General features: G+C 35.3%; 1 protein-coding gene across 3 annotated transcripts in view; it reads left to right on the forward strand.

The window, feature by feature from the left end:
- Positions 1-20,151, forward strand: part of ALG5 (ALG5 dolichyl-phosphate beta-glucosyltransferase) — a 43,267-nt gene that overhangs the window by 6,112 nt on the left and 17,004 nt on the right. For all 3 annotated transcript variants that reach the window (XM_033105075.1, XM_033105074.1, XM_033105076.1), the window contains 4 exons: positions 485-553; positions 3,236-3,328; positions 7,260-7,373; positions 16,556-16,615. In XM_033105075.1, coding sequence (XP_032960966.1) covers positions 485-553; positions 3,236-3,328; positions 7,260-7,373; positions 16,556-16,615 — 336 coding nt within the window. The remainder of the gene's footprint in view (positions 1-484; positions 554-3,235; positions 3,329-7,259; positions 7,374-16,555; positions 16,616-20,151) is intronic.

Raw genomic sequence — 20,151 nt, forward strand, 5'->3', positions numbered from 1 at the left:
AGTATGAGGCTTCTTTCTCTTCTGTTACATGTAATCTTCACACCAGCCACATAGACGGAGGTTTTTTGTTTTGAATGAGAACACAGGCCAAAAATGTTAACTTGCCCAATGTCCTAAGGCTAGGACGTGGTATATCCAGGTGGGGATCTGCACTCTCTGACTTCAGACCTCATGGGCTTTTTCCTCATATGCCTGCTGGCCTCTCGTGCTCAGCACAAGAACCTGGCGCCATGACCTATGGGAGCAGGGCGGGCAAGGGCAAGAGCGGGATGCTCGCAGAGATTTAGTCAGTGTCCGCCCTCTGCTCCTGTCCAGGGTCTCCTGTTTGTTGGCCTTTTTATTTTATGTGGTTTGTGCACTTCTTTATATTCGTATTTATACACATCCATACTAAAATAATTGTTTTTTAAATTTCTTACAGTTTTACTAGAATTCTTCATGACATTTATGCCAAATCATGGTATTTAATTTTTGCTTCTTGCAGAAACAAGATCCTACATTCACTTACGAGGTGATAGTAGTTGATGATGGCAGCAAAGACCAGACTTCAAAGGTAAGTAAACTTGCTTTTAGAATTGCCATTAGATAGAGAAAATACAGAAAAATTTAGCAATTGTAAAATCTTATGTCTGCTCATCAGAGAACCGTAAAGCTTTGCTAAATAGTCTCCATTGCTATAGTGTAGATAGCAAATGAAGCAGAGAGATTTCATTTATGGAAAGCTGTTCCACTGTTCCATAAGACCAGGGAAGCTTTGAAGATCACCAAATTAGGACAGGACATGCACAACCACTGTTGACCTTGGCCACTGGGGAACCCCTTTTGTCTATTAATTTATGGTTCCTTTTTCCCTAAGCATGATTCTATTCTTTATGTGTACCTTACCTGTCAGTTTCTAAAGTAGTCATGCAAATAAGAAGATGCCTTTCTATTCCTCCTGGGTGTCATTAGGCATACCCCCATCTAGATTTACCCACGGGCGGCAACGGTATTTAGGGTCTTATGTCCTCTCATTCCTCCATTCCTAGACCTGTGGCTGCTGGGCCCAGGTGCACTAATTCTTATAAAGGTGCATTTAGTAAATCTTGCCAGTGGTCCTGATTACTCTCCAAACATCCAAATGTTTTTATTGTTAAGTAGGCTTCATATTTTCTTATTTGATATTCATATTTCTATGAGTGAAAGACTCATTAATTCATATTCTTGTTAAATGGTCACATGTTGGCCCTTAAAATAAACACACAGTGAAACATCTGTTCACTTGATTATGCATCAGTAATGATTTTGTTAAATACCAACTATGCACGAAGTACTAGACACTGGATGGACTGTACATCCCTGAGCTTGTGTCTTTGGATGAGCATCCTCCAGGACAGTCGTGCAACATGTCTACAAAATTCTGTAATGCAGGTAAAAAGTGGGGCCGAGAAAATGCTATAAAGAAGTTGAGAGAAAGAGAAGTGACTTTTGAACTAAACCCTTAAGCATGTTTATGACTACAAACATGGAAGATAGTACATTGAGATTGAAAAAACTGTGTAAACAAAGGTATAGAGGCCAGAAAGTATTGTGAGATCTGTTTTAGGAAGAGTAAGTGTTGCACTTTGCATAGTGAATATGGCCTGAACACAGACTGCTCCAGCAACGTATTAATACATGAAGGGCAGGGCATCGAAAATCAACATGGGGCACCTGCTGCTGAGATTACGGAAGCAACATCAGCCCAGCTGGGGAAAAGCTAGTTTTCCAGTTCTCACATGCTCCCTCATCACAAAATTGCCACAGCTCCAGATGTCACATGTCCTAAAGCTGTTCAAGCGACAGCCAGGACATTAAGAATTATCTTTGAGTGCCTCTTTCCTTTTTAACTGGGAATAAAAACCTTTACCAGAAACCTTCCCTTCCCGCAGACCTCCTAGAGTTCATGAGCCAGAACTTGGTGGCATGACCACCCAGGCCTGTAAGGGGGGCTGGGAAAGTACTTGGCAAAGAGGATTTGGAGCAATCATGATCCGTGTCCCAAGGTTGCCCATACTGTCACTAGGTGAGACGGGGGCCATGATAGCAAGGAAGAAGGAGGCATTGTCTGTCGGGTAGGCAGCTAACCGTGCTTACCTACCACACTGCTATAATAGGAGTCGGGACAGGGGACTATGGATGCATTTGTTTATTGAGATTAATTCATTCTAGACTATGTGTCAGGCACTAGAAGTAGTAATCTTTGCCTTTAAATAGCTCACTACCTAATGAGAAAGGTCTGTAGTTACAGTATGTGATGAGTGATGTAACAGTTGAATGGGAAAATACCTTAGGAGAACGTATTATTAGAATTGTACTCTCCTTTTTCTTGGAGGAGTGTGAGGGTGGGCATGGAAGCCAAGAAAAAGACACATATTTGAGCTGCGTCTTAAACTGGCCTGAGAGGAGGGTAAACACCAAATGAGAATAACTTCACAACTGCCTATGGAAATGAGTGCCAAGAGGCGAGGGTGCCGAAGAGTAGGAGTTAAGTAGAAAGGCGATACGGAAAAGCAAAGGGTATGAGCCGTGCTACAATGGCTTGAAGACTAAATAAGTGAGGAAGAGATGTAGATAGCAGCTGTAGGTCACTGTGTCATTACTTTGATTATAAATAAAAAAATAATGGTAGTTGCTTAAGATAATAGTGAAGTCAAAGGAAAGTTTTTAGTATGCTGGAGCCTTGAGCACTTTTAAGGCTGTGGAGCCAGCGGAGAGGAAGAGATTGAAGATTCAGAAGAGGACAAGTTACGGCGTGGATATCTGCTGAGAAAGGATTTCAAGTGAGATTTAGGGGAAATGGTGCAGATACAAACAACCTCTCTGGGGAATAAGATCTGTTGCTGACAAGTAAACAAGTCGTTAAGCACTATTGGAGGCCCCGGTCACAAGTATGTGCTAGTCGATTAGCAAGTGGATTTTATCTCTTCTAGCAGCTCAATAGCTTAGGTACAGGAGTTGACACAAGAAGAGGCAGCTGCTGGCTATTCTGGTGGTTCCTCTGTAGGAAAGTGAATTCTGACTTCAACCTCGTAGGTCAATGTCAGATCTCGGCACCAGTAATTCAGCAACCGAAATGCACAGTGGGTATAATCGAGTCACAGGGAGAGGGCAACTGGAATAGTACGCAGTGTTTAAGCCAAAATGAGAAACCCACTTTAAATTACTATCTTGAAATCCAAGTAAATTTTTTTCTCACTTTGATATAATTTGACAGGTAGCTTTTAAATATTGCCAGAAATACGGAAGTGACAAAGTACGAGTGATCACGCTGGTGAAGAATCGTGGGAAAGGTGGAGCTGTTAGGATGGTAATACAGTTTCAATATTTTTATCTAAAATACAAAGATATTTTGAATAACCTCTCTTACAGACTATAGTACATGTGTATTTTACAGCTGGCTAGTTGAATACCAACATTTCAAGTTAGTGGGCAATTACTTATTTAATAATAACTTCATACATATATGTGTATTTGATCAAATCTGAAAATATGCCATATCTATAACATACTAGGTGATACGGAGAAATATGTTTACCTTAATCAAAGTTTAAAATGTTACGGTTTACCTCTATGTGTCTTTGATAGTGTCATTTGTATAATAAGATTATGTGACTTTTATTTATTTATTTATTTATTTATTTTTGGCAATTTGCAAAATGCTTTGTGTGTAAAATTTTACCTTTATGAAGGCACTTGCTAAGCATGGTAGCATGAACTACGATCAGCCTGATGTGGGTCTGTCCTGAGGAAATTTACGGTCTAATAGAAAAGGTGATTGTACTTAGAGAAATGCAGATGAACTGCTATAGAAACTGCAAGGAAGAAGAACTTACTTTCAGCTGAGGCATATCACATAGGAATCAAGATACCCTAGCAAAAAGACCAAGAGTCAAGATATGTGAAAGAAAATCCAAATAATAGTGCTCTAAATGACTTAGAGTTTTATTTATTTTGCCCCCCTTCCCCAAAAGAACTCTAGATACAGACAGTCTAGAACTTGTTCAGCAACTCCATGCCGTCATCAGAAACCCAGCTCCTATTTTCTTCATGCACACAAGATGACCCCTGGAGCACTAACCATTACATCCACATTCCAGAGAGGAAGACGGGCAAAGGGCAAAAGATCCATGCCAGCTGGTTTGTCCACTTTTAAGGAGCTTTCCCAGAAGCTCCACTCAATGACTTAACTTACTTACATCTCACTGGCCAGAACAGTGTCACAGGGCCACCCCTATTTCCAGGGTGGCTAAAAAAATGTTTATTCTAACATATTCATTCCCAACCAAGTCAGGGTTCCATTAGTAGTGAAGAAGGAAAGAATAGATATTGGGGCAGGTCACGAGCAGTCTCGGCCAGGCACATGAAGTAGCCGACTTCACAAAGGAGAAACTGCTGAAGCCAGGCCTCCAGCGATGGTGAGCGCCAGCTTCCAGTTGCTTATGGATTATTTTGATCTGGACAGTAAATTAACCACTTTTACATAATTATCACACGTAATCTTCCTCACATCGCCTCATGAGGTAGGTCCTGTTATTTTGATTATCTAGATGAGGAATTGAGGATAGATAGGTAGAATAACTTACTCAGGGTCACATAGATATTAAGTCCAGATTTGGAGTAGGTTAGTTTAACCCTGACATCCATATTCTTCCCCTCTGCTACTGTATGGAGAAAGAGGTGAGAAAAGAGAAGAGCATGTCAGTCAGCAAAGCAAGGAAAGCCACGTCGGAACTCTTGGGATATGTCCTAGAAACAATGAGTTTGCTCTGACTGGGTCACAACATACAAAGGAGGAAAAGAAAAGAGGATTGACGCAGTATCATCGTGGGCTTTAAATCCATCCATCCACTTATTCAGCCAACATTTGAGTTTCTACTATATGTTAGGTACTTTATTAGAGATACCGAGGTGAAAGACACCCATCCTATCCTTAAGGATACCACAGTTTACCATTGTTGTAAATGCTGTAATGAAAGCATATGAAAAATGTTAGCACCACCCTCTGCCTGGGAGGAGCAGCAAAGATTCCCACAGGAGGTAAATTTTGAATAGATTCCTCAAGGAGGAATAGGGATTATTCAGGCCAAAGCTGGGGCAGGGAGCTTGCACAGGAGGAACTGCTAGTGGTACTTGTGGCTTGACTTTAGATATGAGGCCAGAGGGGTAGGTGGGTTCTGATCAGGAACTTTAGGCTAGGTGGGGGCTTTTTTTTTACCATCGACTTTTACCATCGACAGAGCGACAGTAGCCAGTGTGTAGTAGTTTAGGCAATATGTAATGAATATTATTTGGATTATGGTAGTGACATAACAGAAGAGAGGAGGACAAATGTAGGAGGTGTTTAAAATGAGGCAAAATTAGATCAGGTGATGGAGGAGAGGAATTAGTTATAAGTATATTAGTTATAATTTCATTTCAAATTCATGGCTACAGGTTTATTAGTAATAAGAGTCTTGGGAACCACTGGCAGAGGAGCTGGTTTAAGAGACAAGATGTTGAGTTGAGTTGGAGCCATGTTAAATTTGAGGTTCCAAGTAGTGGTATCCAGAATAGCCTGGGAGAGAGATGAGTGAGTCATCCACATATGTCAGATAATAATTGAAGCCATTAAATTGGTAAGGAAGAGGGAATAAAGAAGCAGGGCCAGGAACCAAGCTTTGGGGAAAAGAGGCACATGAGGAAGAAAAATTGGAGTAGTCAGAGGGCATAGGGAATGACTGAATGGCAGTGCAGTGAAGGCCATTGGTGGTAGCATGAAAGAGTGGTAGACATTAAAGAATCCCCCTTTGAAAAATAAATAAATAAATAGATAGATGAAGCACCTCAAACCAGTTAGAGAGCCAAAGGCAATTTTCCATTAATGCTAAATAGTAACCTCCAGTTCACCCTTATTAGGTATCATTGAAATAGTCTTTTCTTTCTCTCTCTCTCTCTCTCTCTCTCTCTCTCTCTCTCTCTCTCTCTCCCCCCCCTCCCTCTCCCTCTCCCTCCCCCTCCCTCCCTCCTTCTCCTTCCTTCCTTCCTTCCTTCCTTCCCCTCCCTCCCTCCTTCTCCTTCCTTCCTTCCTTCCTTCCTTCCTTCCTTCCTTCCTTCCTTCCTTCCTTCCTTCCTTCCTTCCTTCCTTCTTTCCTTCCATTCCATTTCATTTCATTTCATTTCATTTCATTTCATTTCAAATTCATGGCTACAGGTTTTGTACCTTGTAATGTTTTCTCTTTTCTAAAACTTCATGTATGTCATTCAGGTGTTAAATATAACATTTTTATTTCTGTTTTTATTTGCCCATATTCTAAAGGGTATGACAAACATCACAAATACTAATTCGTGGACCCATAGCATAGAATAAATGATCAAATTTCTGTCTACATTTGTCTTAACATGTATCTTATCTATATTCACAGTCTTATGTGATATCAAAGCTGTATTTTACTGAATCAAACCATAAATATGTTTACATTTAAGAAACAGTGAATTCACTTAAATGCGCCATGAAATTAAGAGTTGATGTATAGTTTATTTCTGTGTGAAATCTACACTCATAGAGCCATATTTTACACAAAAGACCAATCAATCAAAATTGAGTGGCATAAGTTTGCTAAGTGTCAGATGCCTCAAATAACATGAAATAGTATTTGAATATATCTAGACTTACTAAATTTTACTGACATTCCATATTTCTTTATTCAACAATTAATGTAAAATATTTTAGATTCCATAGTAAAGAATATGAACTTCGGAGCAAATTTTTATTAGGTTGGTGCAAAAGTAATTGCGGTTTTTGCCATTTTTTTTTTAACCTTTTAAACTGCAGTTACTTTTGCACCAACCTAATATGTATTATATCTGTTCAATCTGTTCATAAATGTGTTCTTTATGTGCTGCTCTAAGTAGCCGCTGATCCCTTAAGCACCATGATACATATACATAAAATTCATACATACTGTGTATGATAGGTGTTTCACTTTTTTAATCTTACTGATTCAGAATATCTTTAATTTGTCTAAATTTGTTTTCTATCTTGATATTTTTGAAGTATGACCTCAAAATGTGTTTAAAATCATGAAATAGACATTAGATACATTTAGGAAGATCTTATCAATGTAATTTGTTTTCAGTGAACTTTGGCCTACTGCTGCCATTTCATACCTAATTATTTCACTCTTAGATATCTTAAGTGAAGCAAAATAGACTGATATGTCATTGAATTTAACCATCTTTCTCTTAATTTTTAAATGCAGGGTATATTCAGTTCTCGAGGAGAAAAGATCCTTATGGCAGATGCTGATGGAGCCACAAAGTTTCCAGATGTTGAGAAATTAGAAAAGGGACTGAATGATCTACAGCCTTGGCCTGTGAGTATAAGAGTATAGTTTAAACGATAATCAAGAATGCAGGGGTTCTGAAGTAAAACGAAAATGGAGCTTACCTGTAAGTTAAAAAACTAGGGCTGTTTGGGGTGTGAAATTCTGTATACGGGCCCTCAGAAGAGCTAGTCATTTTATTATAAACATTCACTGATTTTCTGAGGTTCACTTGACAATTACTTATTTAATATTCTGGATATCTCTCGATTTTTAATTTCCTAACTTATATTTATCATTCATATTTAGCGAAGGCTTATTTAAAAACATAGACCGAGACTTCCAGGAAAAGATGTGAAATGAAACTGGATCACAGAATTTTATTTTTGATGAAACAAAGTAGCAACCACTCAGAAAAGATTATGTGCAGTCTCATGCCATAACTTCAGAAAGTAAATTTGGTAAATTCTTAAATTGACTTTCACTCAGCATAATGCATTTGAGATTCATCGATATTGTTGTCTATATTAATGATCGATCCTTGAGTTAATTGCTCATTAGTATTCTGTTAAATGGGTACACTACAGCTTGTTTATTTGTTCAGCTGTAAGGGACATTTGGGCTGTTTCCAGCATTTGATAATTACAAATAAAACCAGTATCAACATTCATGTTAAAAAAAAAAATAAAAAAAAAATAAAAGGTTGAAGAAAGGAAGAAACTCCTGGTGTCTCTCCCACCTTTTAAAAGCCATTTAGAGAAAGAAGATGAATTTACCAAATTCTGATCTTTTTACCAAATACTCCCAATCTGGAAAGAATCACATGGAGAATGAGGAAACACCCTTGGACAACATCAAACAATACACCTACTTACCATCACACTGCATCCCAGGATTTTAGCAGAAGCAAGGAAAATTGCTAGGCCTCACCATTTTCTTTGTGACAGCCCTTCATAGAGTAAAAGCTGTTTTCCATTTGTCTTCTCTATTTTAGGCTGTCAGTAGTACTTCCAGGTTTTAAAAAGTGTATTTCTTTTTCTTATCATCCTGGTCATTTTCCATTGAATATGCTTTGGTTGGTGTGGACCCGGTTACCCCAGTCCTCTGTTACCTCATCTACCAGCTCTTTTTCATATCCATTGCCAGTGAACCTGGTCTCCCCATCGTTATACTGGTGTAGATGTTGTTTTGTTTCTGTATTTCTTTTGTTTCGTTTGATTTAGGAATGGAAGTGGGGCTCTTATCCCTATTAGATGTCAGCATGTCCAAATTCAGTTTTTCAAAGTGTAGGATCTTATTCTATCTCTAATGCAATTGCTGTTTCCTTCTCACTTCATTTAAGCAACAAATTTGATAAGCATGCCTTGCATATATTCCCTTAACCCCTAATACCAATATTGACTAGAATAGTTCAGAAAATAATGAAACCGGAATATGGGATTCAAAGTAGTCAAATCCCAGAGAGATTGACTGATTGAGTCACTAGATGGCAGTAGTTAATTTAAATGTCTTTCACAGTATTGTTTTGACAGGCTTTGCTGTATGTTCTTCAATGGAGTCTAATGTTTTCTTTCTTCTCATCTGGTCTTATTTTTAATTGCAACAAAAAGAAATTTGCTACTACTTTTTACTTGTATTTCCTCTTAGAGTAACCAGGTCACATATTCTAGTCTCATTATTCTTATACGAAGAACTTAGAAAGTTGCTTATAATTCCTTCTCTAAAGATAATTGTTCTTTTAAGATTTTAAAATAAATGTACATAATTTGAGTTTTGTATGACAAATAAAAATAGGGCTTTACATTCAGTTCCAAGTATTTTATTTGTATTATCTTTTATTTTATTTTTTTAAGTACAAAGCTTTTCTCTAAGCTCTTCAATTTCCTAACCAGTAGTCTTCAATTTCCTAACCAGTAGTTATTCCATTTCTTTTAATAAAAATTGTGCTTGATTTTATAGTAATTTTTCTGAGTTAAGTATATATAATAATCACTTGTTTAGTGGCTTAATTATTTGAAGTAGAATCAAAAATCCCTGACCAGGCAAAATAGATGACAAAAAGTCTGTATACCATAATCAGAGTAGTTGCTCAGGCCCTGACTTGGACCTTAAATTCTCATTTAGACATAGTTCCAACAAGCTTTGTTTTTAGGGTTTTAAGGCCACAAATAATGAACGGTAACGTGTGAAAGAGATAACAATAAAATTACATTAAGGAAAACTATAGGAAACAGATGTTAATCACACACACAACTCACTCTGGAGTGATTGCTGACTCATGACCTGAATGTTCCTTTGCCTTCACGATAGTAATCCTTGGCCAAGTGTAGTGTTGGTACACCGCTGTTTCATGTGTGTATGCATGGCTTTGTTGGCCCTTCAACAAAACAACATGACAATTACTGCTTCCCTTTTTGTGGATCAGGTGGGCAGGGCTGACAGCCTATTATGTTTGTCTCACCCTCTCAGTTTGTGGCTAGATGACCAGGCTTCCAAAAGAGAGCCCTTAACTTCCCAAATCATTAATTTTATAGACCAGGTAGTTAACAAGCATTTTGCTGAGATGTTTGTGAAAATCAAACAAAGGAGAATATGAAAAATGAAAAGGCAGTCTTGAAAACATAAAAGGAGGTAGACTTTTAAAATTCAGCAGATTTTGTCTCAGCAGATCACAAAGTTTGTTTCCAGACCTCTGAAGGACAAGGGCTGTCTATCAGAGCAGGTGTTTAAAGCAACAATATTGTGTGAAAATGGGTATTTCTTAGAAAGGGAAAGCGAGCTTTTTCTGTAAAGCGCCAGAGAATAAATATTTCGGGCTTTGTGGACCATGTATGGTCTCTGTTGCAATATTCTTCTTTTTTTAGCAACCTTTTAAAAACTATTCTTGGCTCTCAGACCATCCAAAAACAGACAGCAGGCAGGCTTTGACTCACAGGCCATAGTTTACCACCCTTATTCTAGAAAATTGAAACCTTGATCTTAACAACCATGATTTTTGCTAACCACAGAAATTTTCATAAATTTAATATCCTCATGGTTATCAAGAGAGGATACTCTTACTTTAAAAGGCAGGAAAGTTATAAGGCACTGCCCTGTGAAAGAAAAGGAAAAAAAGGAATGATGTTGCCAAATTTATCTGTTGCATCTGTGCAGGTTGATACAATATTTTTTTAGAACAAGTTGGAAATATGAATCAAAAGCTTTAAATAATTCACATCCATTGACACTGTAATACATATCCACTGATCCCAGCTTTGAGAAATTTATCTCAAGAAAATAATTAAGAATGTATGTAAAAATAAATTTTCAAGGATTTTTGCTTATTTTTTAAATATGGTATATCAGTGTTTTTTAATAAAAGGAAAAAGAAACAATTTAAAATGTCCAATATTAAATAACACTAAGTTCACTATATAGTGACTATTATACATAATTAAGTGAAAAAAGCAAATTTTAAACATCTGGAGCCATATGGCTATATCTATGCATATGTAAAATGTGTTAACATCAGTTGTTTCTGAATGGTGGGATTATGGATATCTTTTCAAGTTGTTTTTTTTTTTTAGATTAATTTCATTGTTTGTTTTTAACAATGAACCTATGTTACTTTTGAGAAAAAAAGGAAGGGAAAGGATTTTTTAATCAAAACTTAATTTTTTTTAATGAATAAAACTTTTTCTTAGTACTTTGCTTCATATACCAAGTTTTTTGTTTCTGCCCATATTGACTATATATGACTAATTTTACTATCTGACTTACTAATTTCTAAATTATTTCAACTTCTTTTATGTATCTCGACATCATTTGCAGTCAGTTGTCTTTTGGAGTGCCTGTGCCAATTTCCTTTTCCATTTCAGTATGTTTCTTAACTTTGGACGTGGAGTTCAAATAGATCTAGGTTCAAATTCCACGTGAACTTGAACAATTTAATCCATCTACCTCACTTTCCTCATCTATGACATAAGGACAATGAGCCCAAGTTCATAATCCTGAGGTAATGATTAAAATTTTTTAAATGTTTGTCTAGTATTTAGCATGTGTTCAGCATTCAGTAACCATTATCTCTAAATTATTAACATTAGTCTTTGTGCTTGATTATCAGAGTTAATTCTAATGTTACTGTTTATAATTGTTAATGCAGATTGGATTTACCTAGTTCTAGTCTATTCTTTCTGTGAATTGTGAGAAAAGACTTAATTGAAGAAGTACTAGGAAAGAGATTCTGAATAAGCATTTCTTTGTAGAATATAATACAGTACCACTTTTTACCACTTTTAAAGGCCAGCTGTCATAGTAACTAAAATATTTATTTTTAAAATCATAAGAATTTCAGTGATACTCTGAAAGAGGCTTAAAAGAAAGAGACTCCATGTCTACATACATTTTCTAGTATGAGCAGTATTCAAACAAGAATATCCTTCATTCCAGAAGGAACAGCTAACTTCTAAAAGCTACTTAGATGAATTCCACCTAATGTTGAGATCAGTATCAGGGATTCAGTTCTTACATCAGAACTTCAGATAGACAAAACTCTTAAAAGCTTTTAGAGACTTATGATGAAAGAAAAGATTTTGAATGAAAGCTTTTGGTTTTGATTTGTTTTTAGTTTAATTAAATGATTTTTTAACTCTACTAAGTCTCTGAAAGATAGATGTCCTTTTTCATCAATTCCTAGTAATGTTACTGCTCTGTTTGGATTCAAAGTTAAAGCTTATTTGCCATATACTATCTGAACTTTTAATGTGGTTCCTCTTTAAGAAAACCATTCTCTCCCTCCCTGAGCTAAGTACCTCTGCCAGGAAAAGAAGGAAAGAAATTATTCTTACTATTAAATAGTAAGCAAAGTATATGACAGATAATTTCCAAAAGGAAAAAATGGATGGCTAATAAAAATTCCCCAAAAGTTTATCTTTTTATTAAAAAAAGGAAATGAGATCACGTGTGGTTATATTTCCCCCTTATCAAATTAGCAAATTTAAAATGAGGATAATTAGTATCCTTTAAACCTAAAAAGTACACCTTTAATAAATACCTTGTACTGAAATCCCTTGTGGTTGGAGACCTAAATAAATATTAATTTGGGAAACAAACATTTTTCAGAAGAGTTGAATATATTCATTAATTTTATGTACATCCCTGTACTGTTTCTTTGTGCATAGCTGTTGTGCATGAATCCTTGGAAGGGGGATTGAGTTGTCTCTGCAAGAGCATGTTTGTATTAACCATGGCTATAGTAGACGTAATTGGACTGCAAGGTCAAAAAACAAAACAAAACAAAACTGAGTAGATGGAAGCTAAACTCATTGGTTGATATTTAATATGAGTTAAGGGTTCCCTATAGAGGCAATTTTCATTCCAAAAGCATGTTTATTTTCTCTTGAGACAAAATTAGACCTTTCTGGGTATCTCTATCTTCTTTCGGTAAACAGGGTTGAAAGTGCTTAATGAGAGGTTAGGTGGGGTCTATAATTGAAAAGTTCTTCCAATACGCAGTTGACCCCTTCCATCCGATCCCTTTCCATTGTCTTTGAGTTTATACCTAGTTGTATAAGATGAGGTCAGCTTGCCACTTGATCAAGATTGTAGATGATCAAATGCACTTAGCCTGTGAATACAAATGCGTGTGTACACAAGTGTATAATATACATGCTTGATTTTCACAATTCACACGTAAGTGTATTATCCAAGTGAAATTGCATATAATGTGAAGTTTGTTAAAATTTAAGTGGTGATGATGGTATTAAAAAATGAGAATAATTAGAACTGCAAGAATTTGATGAAATAGTCAATCATACCCAGTTAGTGGGAATGTAAGGAGACTTTTAAAGAATAATTTGGCCCACATACATTAAGCACCTTCATACTTTTAACTTAGTATTCTACTTCCGTGACTTTTTCTAAAGAAAGAAAACCAAAATGCAGTTTGAGTTTTATATTCAAAAATGTTCTTTTAAGCACTTTTATAATAACATGAAATTAGAAATGGTTAACATAGGCAAATAGTGAAAGTATGGTTAATCTGTACAGTAAAATATTTTATTGCCCTTAGCGTGGACACAAAAAAGAAAGACAGATATGGAATACTACTGTGACTAGTTCTTGAAAAATGTACCTAAATCTTATCAAGCCTGTCAATCTAACAACCAGTTTACAGGAAATACAGAGGACAAAGGAACATTTTAAATGTCACTAGGGAGATCAATCAGCAAAATCCAAAACCTAGGAAACTCTACGAGAAAATTCCATGGTTTTTTCAACAAATTTTAAGAAAAATATTTAAGAGGCATGGGGAGATCTCATAGATAAAAGAAATACCAACCAATTTGAATGAATTTTATTTAGCTTTTAATTTAAACAAACTAAAAATACTTACGAGATATAATAATTGGGCAAATTTGAAAATTAACTATATCTAATGGTGTTAGGGAATTATTAATGTTTTCAGTATGATACTGGTATTGAAATACATTATCTGTTTATTGTATGTGATGCCTAGAATTTGTTTCAGTCTAATCCCAGGTTGGGTGGGTAATAGTGAGGGGTGGAGAGGAAGCAAGATTGTTGCTGGCCACGTGTTGATGGCTGAAGCCAGGTAGTGGGTGCCTGGGGCTTATTTTCCCATTCTCTCTACTTTTGTGTGTGTTTGGAATTCCCACAATAAAATGTTCAAAAACAATAAAGTTAGGAAATTTTTAGCTTATTGTAAATGAAAAAGAACATGATATACATAAGTAGATTTCAGCTATTGTTTTTTAAATACAGAGAAAAGAACCACAAGGAAATATACAAAATGTTTGCAGTGGCTGCTTTTAGGTAGTGAGATTATGCATGATATCATTAATAAAGTTTTATCGTATGTGTAAATTTATATTCTTACCAATTTTTTACAGTGAGCACTTTTAAATTTTATGTATTTAGTGAATGGTTCCAAATTCAGATAGTTAAGAAGATATACACAGAGTGAAACTGGCTCTATCCTTCATTTTGTCACCTAGTTACTCCCAGAACTTACCGATGTTATCTATTTCTTGTATATCCATGTGGAAGATGTGTGTATCTTTTATTTAAACATGCACTAGATACTATTTTGTTGTTTCCGTTTAACGGTATATCTTGGACATTGAGCAATATGTATACATCAAAGTGCTTCCTTGTTGTTTCACAGCTTCTTAGCTAGTCCCTTTGGATGGACATACAGGTTTGATGCTTTAAACAATACTGAAATGTTTAACCTTGCATGAATATCAGTTTACACATATGCAAGTTTGCTTATAGGAAGAATTACTAGTTGTGGAATTGCTGGGTCAAATTATATGTGTACTTGTGATTTTGATAACAGTTTTCTGTTGCTCTCTGTATAGAGTGTGTAGGCACAATATGGTAAAAACTGATAGGTTTTATTTGCATTGCTCTTGATACAAGTATGATTGAGGATCTTTTCAGTTACTTAAGAGGTATTTTCGCTACCTCTTTTGTGACCTCTGTTCATAGCCTTTGCCTCTTTTCTGACTGAGTTATTGAGTAATTCTCTTAATAATTTATAAGAGCACATTATACATTTTGGAAATTAGCCTTTTGTCTGCAATATAAATTACCAATGTTCCCCCCAATTTATTTGTCTCTTTTTTTTTTTTTAAGATTTTATTGGAGAAGGGGAACAGGACTTTATTGGGGAACAGTGTGTACTTACTTCCAGGACTTTTTTCCAAGTCAAGTTGTTGTCCTTTTAGTCTTAGTTGTGGAGGGCGCAGCTCAGTTCCCGGTCCAGTTGCCGTTGCTAGTTGCCGTTGCTAGTTGCAGGGGGCGCAGTCCACCATCCCTTGAGGGAGTCGAACTAGCAACCTTGTGGCTGAGAGCCCACTGGCCCATATGGGAATCAAACCGGCAGCCTTCGGAGTTAGGAGCACGGAGCTCCAACTGCCTGAGCCACCAGGCCGGCCCCAATTTATTTGTCTTTAATTTTTAATATGGTTGGATTTTGGTTGTTCTGCCATACAATAATTTTTTTTTTTTTAATTTTATTGTCAAATTGATCTGTTCTTCTGGGTTTTGTGTGCTTTTGCCTTCCTAGAGAGTTAAAATTTTATTGCTCATTTTTACTTAAATACTGGGTGTATCTGGAATATATCCTAGTCAGTATGAGGTTCAGGTCCACTTTAACTTGGTTTCCAAATGGCTACCAGGATGGCCCACAGCATATTTTTCCCACTAATTTAAAATGTCATCTTTATCATATTCTAAGTACCCAGGTATTTAATGTGTATATGTTACTGGTTTCTCCGTTATGGTCCATGGATTTATCAATTTACATTCCAATACCTTAGCTTTAATTATTGTATCTTTATAACACATTTTTAAATCCTCTGGAGGTAGTCCTTCCTCACTCTTAGAATTTTAATGGCTCTTCTTGGTTCTTTGTTTTTTAGTATTAACTTCCAGCTTCTCTAGTTCAATGCAAAATTATTTTGGTATTTCTATTATTATGGCCTTAAATTTAAAGATTAACTTAGGGGACATTGACTTTTTAATGCTGGTCATCACATCCTGTCATCCATGATCATGGTATGCCCTTCTGGGTGTTAGATTCTTTTGTTTCCCTTGGTGTAGCATTTATATATTTCCTTTATTTAGATCCTGCTCCATTTCTTGTAAAATTTATTTCTACATTTTTCTTTATTGTTGTTATAAATACTGTCTTCCTCGCATTATATCTTTTGATCACTGTATATATGAAGGCTAAAATAATATATTCATTGTGTGCTCACCCATTGTTTTGAATTCACTTCTTCTAGTAGTTTTTCAGTTGACATTCTTGGATTTTTCCAAATGTAATGATTATATATCATATATATATATATATATATATATATATATATGATATATAATCATACCATCTACAGATAACGCTTTTCTTTCTAATACTACTATTTTTATTGATAATTATATTAATATAGTATTTTAATCAGAAAAATCATTTAAATACATGATTTTTGAAGTAATGCATAGTATAGCCCTGTGTAGCCCTAAATATATCCTCTTAGTAAGTAAAGTTAGACTTCTTGAAGGTGTACATATTCTGAACTCCTTAATAAACCTCTAAAGATACTTAATGTTACTTTTTCAAAAAACCAAAAAATGTTACTTTTTCTAAAAAATGAGATATTCACATTGAAAATAAATGTTTTATTAGTGATGTTTAAATATTGAAGAATTTTAATTGCTTTTTTCCTCAGGATCAAATGGCCATTGCATGTGGATCGCGAGCTCATCTGAAGGAAAAATCCATTGCTCAGGTGAGGTGGAGGTGTTCAGTAACCACGTACTTCAGTAGCCTCTTTTCATATACACATTAGCACAAAATAAGCTTTCAGACTTAGTCTCATAAAAATGAGGTTCCTCTCAAAAGAAAAGAAAAGAATTTTTAATTTGGAAAATTGATGAAGGAGTTAACACATTTAGGAATTGACTTTTTTTTTTTACATGCGTATCGACATCAGAAAGGTCCAAACCTGTAGAGAACTTTAATGAATTTATTAGAGCCAAACTGATCACAACTGGGGAAGCAGAATCTCAACAGATTCAGAAAATGTTGTGGAGAATAGCAGTTTTGCAACTTATTTTATATATTAGAATCAAAGAAGGAGGCCTAATGAGGGTTACATGAAATCATTTGGTGGTAGATTAAGGGGGCGGGAGAAAGCAAAGTGGGAAAATCTCTGGGATTGGATAAAAAGTAACATGGAGAAACACATATATCTTTTATATTGGTGGGTACAGGATAGTTAACAATTAATGTTTACAGCACATAGAGATGGTATTCGGGGAAACAAGATAACAATGAGGGGTTCTGTGGTCTGCTCTGGTGCAGTGGTTGTGCCCTGAGGGTCTGGAAAAAGGGATTACTCTGACATTCCAAGGGTATGTTATCTTAGATGCACAAAAAGACAACAGATAGGCTCACTTAAGGCAAAGAGTGACCTGTGACTACCCGCCATGACTGCTTTTAGTTAAGGAATTTTTATGCTCAGACCATCCAGCGTGGTTAATTTTGGTCTCTTCGTATGTAGGGCCCACCTTGCTGGCCTTCCCAGAGCTTGTCAGGTTCAGTACATGGCCTCTTTTTTGTCCACAGGAGTACACAAGTAGAATGTACACTTCACTTTGACAAAGAATGCAAACAGCTCTTTTGATTTCTTTTTTTAAGACCCAAAGAAAGAGTCCTCATTCAATTACCATATAAGGCAAACTTTTCCAAGTGATGCATTTTGAAACTATCAACTTGCTTTTAGGTTTTTCCATATTGACACACTTAAGCACTATATTTCATTCAAAGTAAAAAAAAATTTAAACTTTATTCCTCTTAGAAAAACACTATACCTTAAAATTTGACAAGTTGTAACTGCCCTTTTTAGAATATTTTTTTTTTTTTAAATCACTGAAGACAGTAATTCTTCATTTTGTAATTTGTAAATTAGGCTAGAAAAGCTGGAATAACTTGAAGGAATGAGTATTATTAAGGAATTATTCTATGCAATCTTAAAAAAATTTTTCAATTACCATTAGCACACAATATTAGCTTCAGGTATACAATGTACTGATTAGGCATTTATTTTATTATAATTATTTTTTCACTTAAAAATATAGGCCTCGTATGTAGCCCAGTAATTGTCCATTATATTCTTAATAGTTCATCTACTAGAATAGTCAAGTAGATCAAGAATAAAGCTGTATTTTTTCAGTGTACAGCCAAAATTATCTGGGGAGGGTTTTTTCCTTTCTTTTAATGCATATTTTTAGGCCAATCCTAGACACATTGAATGAGACTCTAGTAGCTATTGGGCCAGGAGTCTACATTTTTAAGTTTCCCAGGTTACTCTTATGCATACCAGAGTTTCAGAGCCAGTGGAATAAAAAATCGAACCTTTCCCTCAATGATTCTAAAGTAAGATATTAAGAAATTCTAATTTTTGTCAAGATAAATTGATGGCAAAGTCATACAACCTCTTAAGGATTATGCTTACATGTGGAAACCTAGATTCTCCTTTTTTAAGACATAAATGGTTTTAACATCTTCAGCATTTGGTCCAGTGTTCTGTATCCCCATAGACTCTCATTGGTATTCGAAAAAAGTTGATCTATTAACCATAGAGAATATCGCACTTTTAGAAATTTGAAACTGAAAGAGTATAGAAATTAGCTAGTCCAGTTTCATCATTTTACTGATACATGAGGGATAAAGAAAATATATTCCAAGATGTTCAGCACTAATTATAATTACTTACAATTATAAAATACTGGAAGCTATAAAATATTAAATTTTAACCTTGGAAAGTATAGATATTTCCCCTGGATAAAATGTCATGCAGACAATAAAATAGATGAAAATGGAGACTATATAATGTGGGGAAATACCTAAAATATTAGGTTATAGGAAAAAATAGTATAATATTGTAAATACAGTATAATTGTGTAAAAATATGCAAACAAAAGCATTTAATGAAAATAGACTGAAATTAATTTAATGGTTTTGTGATTAAATTTTTTCCTGTTTAAAAATAATATATCAGTAGGGGAAATAAAGAATAATCTACTTGGTGAAGGATAAAGACAGATTGGAGAAATAGGAAGCAGTAATTAGGGAGCTGTTGAAGTAATTGAGGCAAAAGATAGTTGGGACCTGTGTTTACTGTTGGTGGCAGTAGAAGGAACTGGCTTTTTGGGTTTTATTTTTAATAGTGTACATTTTTTTCACTTAGAACTTCCATTACTAGTTGAAAACTCTGAATTTTTCCTACAGTAGTATTTAAGTGAGACTGTACTATGGTCTAAACCTTCTTTTACCCAGTACTGGTTTTAGCCAGACATCAAGGGCCCTATCCCAGGGTCTCCGTGTTTGTAATTTTCTTGTCATCCATCCATCCATTCCTCATTTCTAAAACTAAGTGATTGATTTAGTACTTTTGGAACTCACAGAATTGGCTGCTACTCTATAGAAGGGAAGGATAAACTGATCCACTGATTAGAGATTAGCAGTTGTCTACTGGAGATGCTGTGTATAACTGCTGCTCAGTAGGCTTATAGTTCAAGTCCAGATGATTTCATAGATCTTATATGAGATCTTATACCTACCTACCGTGTTTATACCTACCGTGTTTCCCCGAAAATAAGACCTAGCTGGTCCATCAACTCTAATGTGTCTTTTGGAGCAAAAATATAAGACCCAGTATTATATTTTATATTATATTATATTATATTATATTATATTACATTACATTACATTACATTACATTACATTACATTACACCGGGTCTTATATTAAAATAAGACCAGGTATTATATTATATTATTTTATATTATTATATAATACCCGGTCTTATTATATTAAAGTAAGACCAGGTCTTATATTAATTTTTGCTCCAAAAGACACATTAGAGCTGATGGGTCAAGTAGGTCTTATTTTCGGGGAAACACAGTATAAGTTCCTCTCCAAGAGGAAACATCCATACCTGCTGCATGTCCAAGAAACTGTAGCATGACCTCCCATTTCTGAGCCACTCAGGTTTTTTTGTAATGTGTTATAGGTAGTATAAACCCTTGTATGGTGGACAGTGAAAAAGCTATAAAAGAATTAATAATCAAGATAGTAAATGGCAACTTCAGTAGCTTAATTGCAGTTTTCAGACTTACCTCTCCTAAATACCTATGTACATATTCTCTCTTGGAAGACAAATCTGATACAGCATTGATGGAGTCTTTTAGCACCCTTAAATGTATTCATATACCCATTTGTTCTGTTTAACAGTTATAACAATAATAATGTTTATATTGT

Source organism: Rhinolophus ferrumequinum, chromosome 4, assembly GCF_004115265.2.
Source record: "Rhinolophus ferrumequinum isolate MPI-CBG mRhiFer1 chromosome 4, mRhiFer1_v1.p, whole genome shotgun sequence".
NCBI lineage: Eukaryota > Metazoa > Chordata > Mammalia > Chiroptera > Rhinolophidae > Rhinolophus > Rhinolophus ferrumequinum.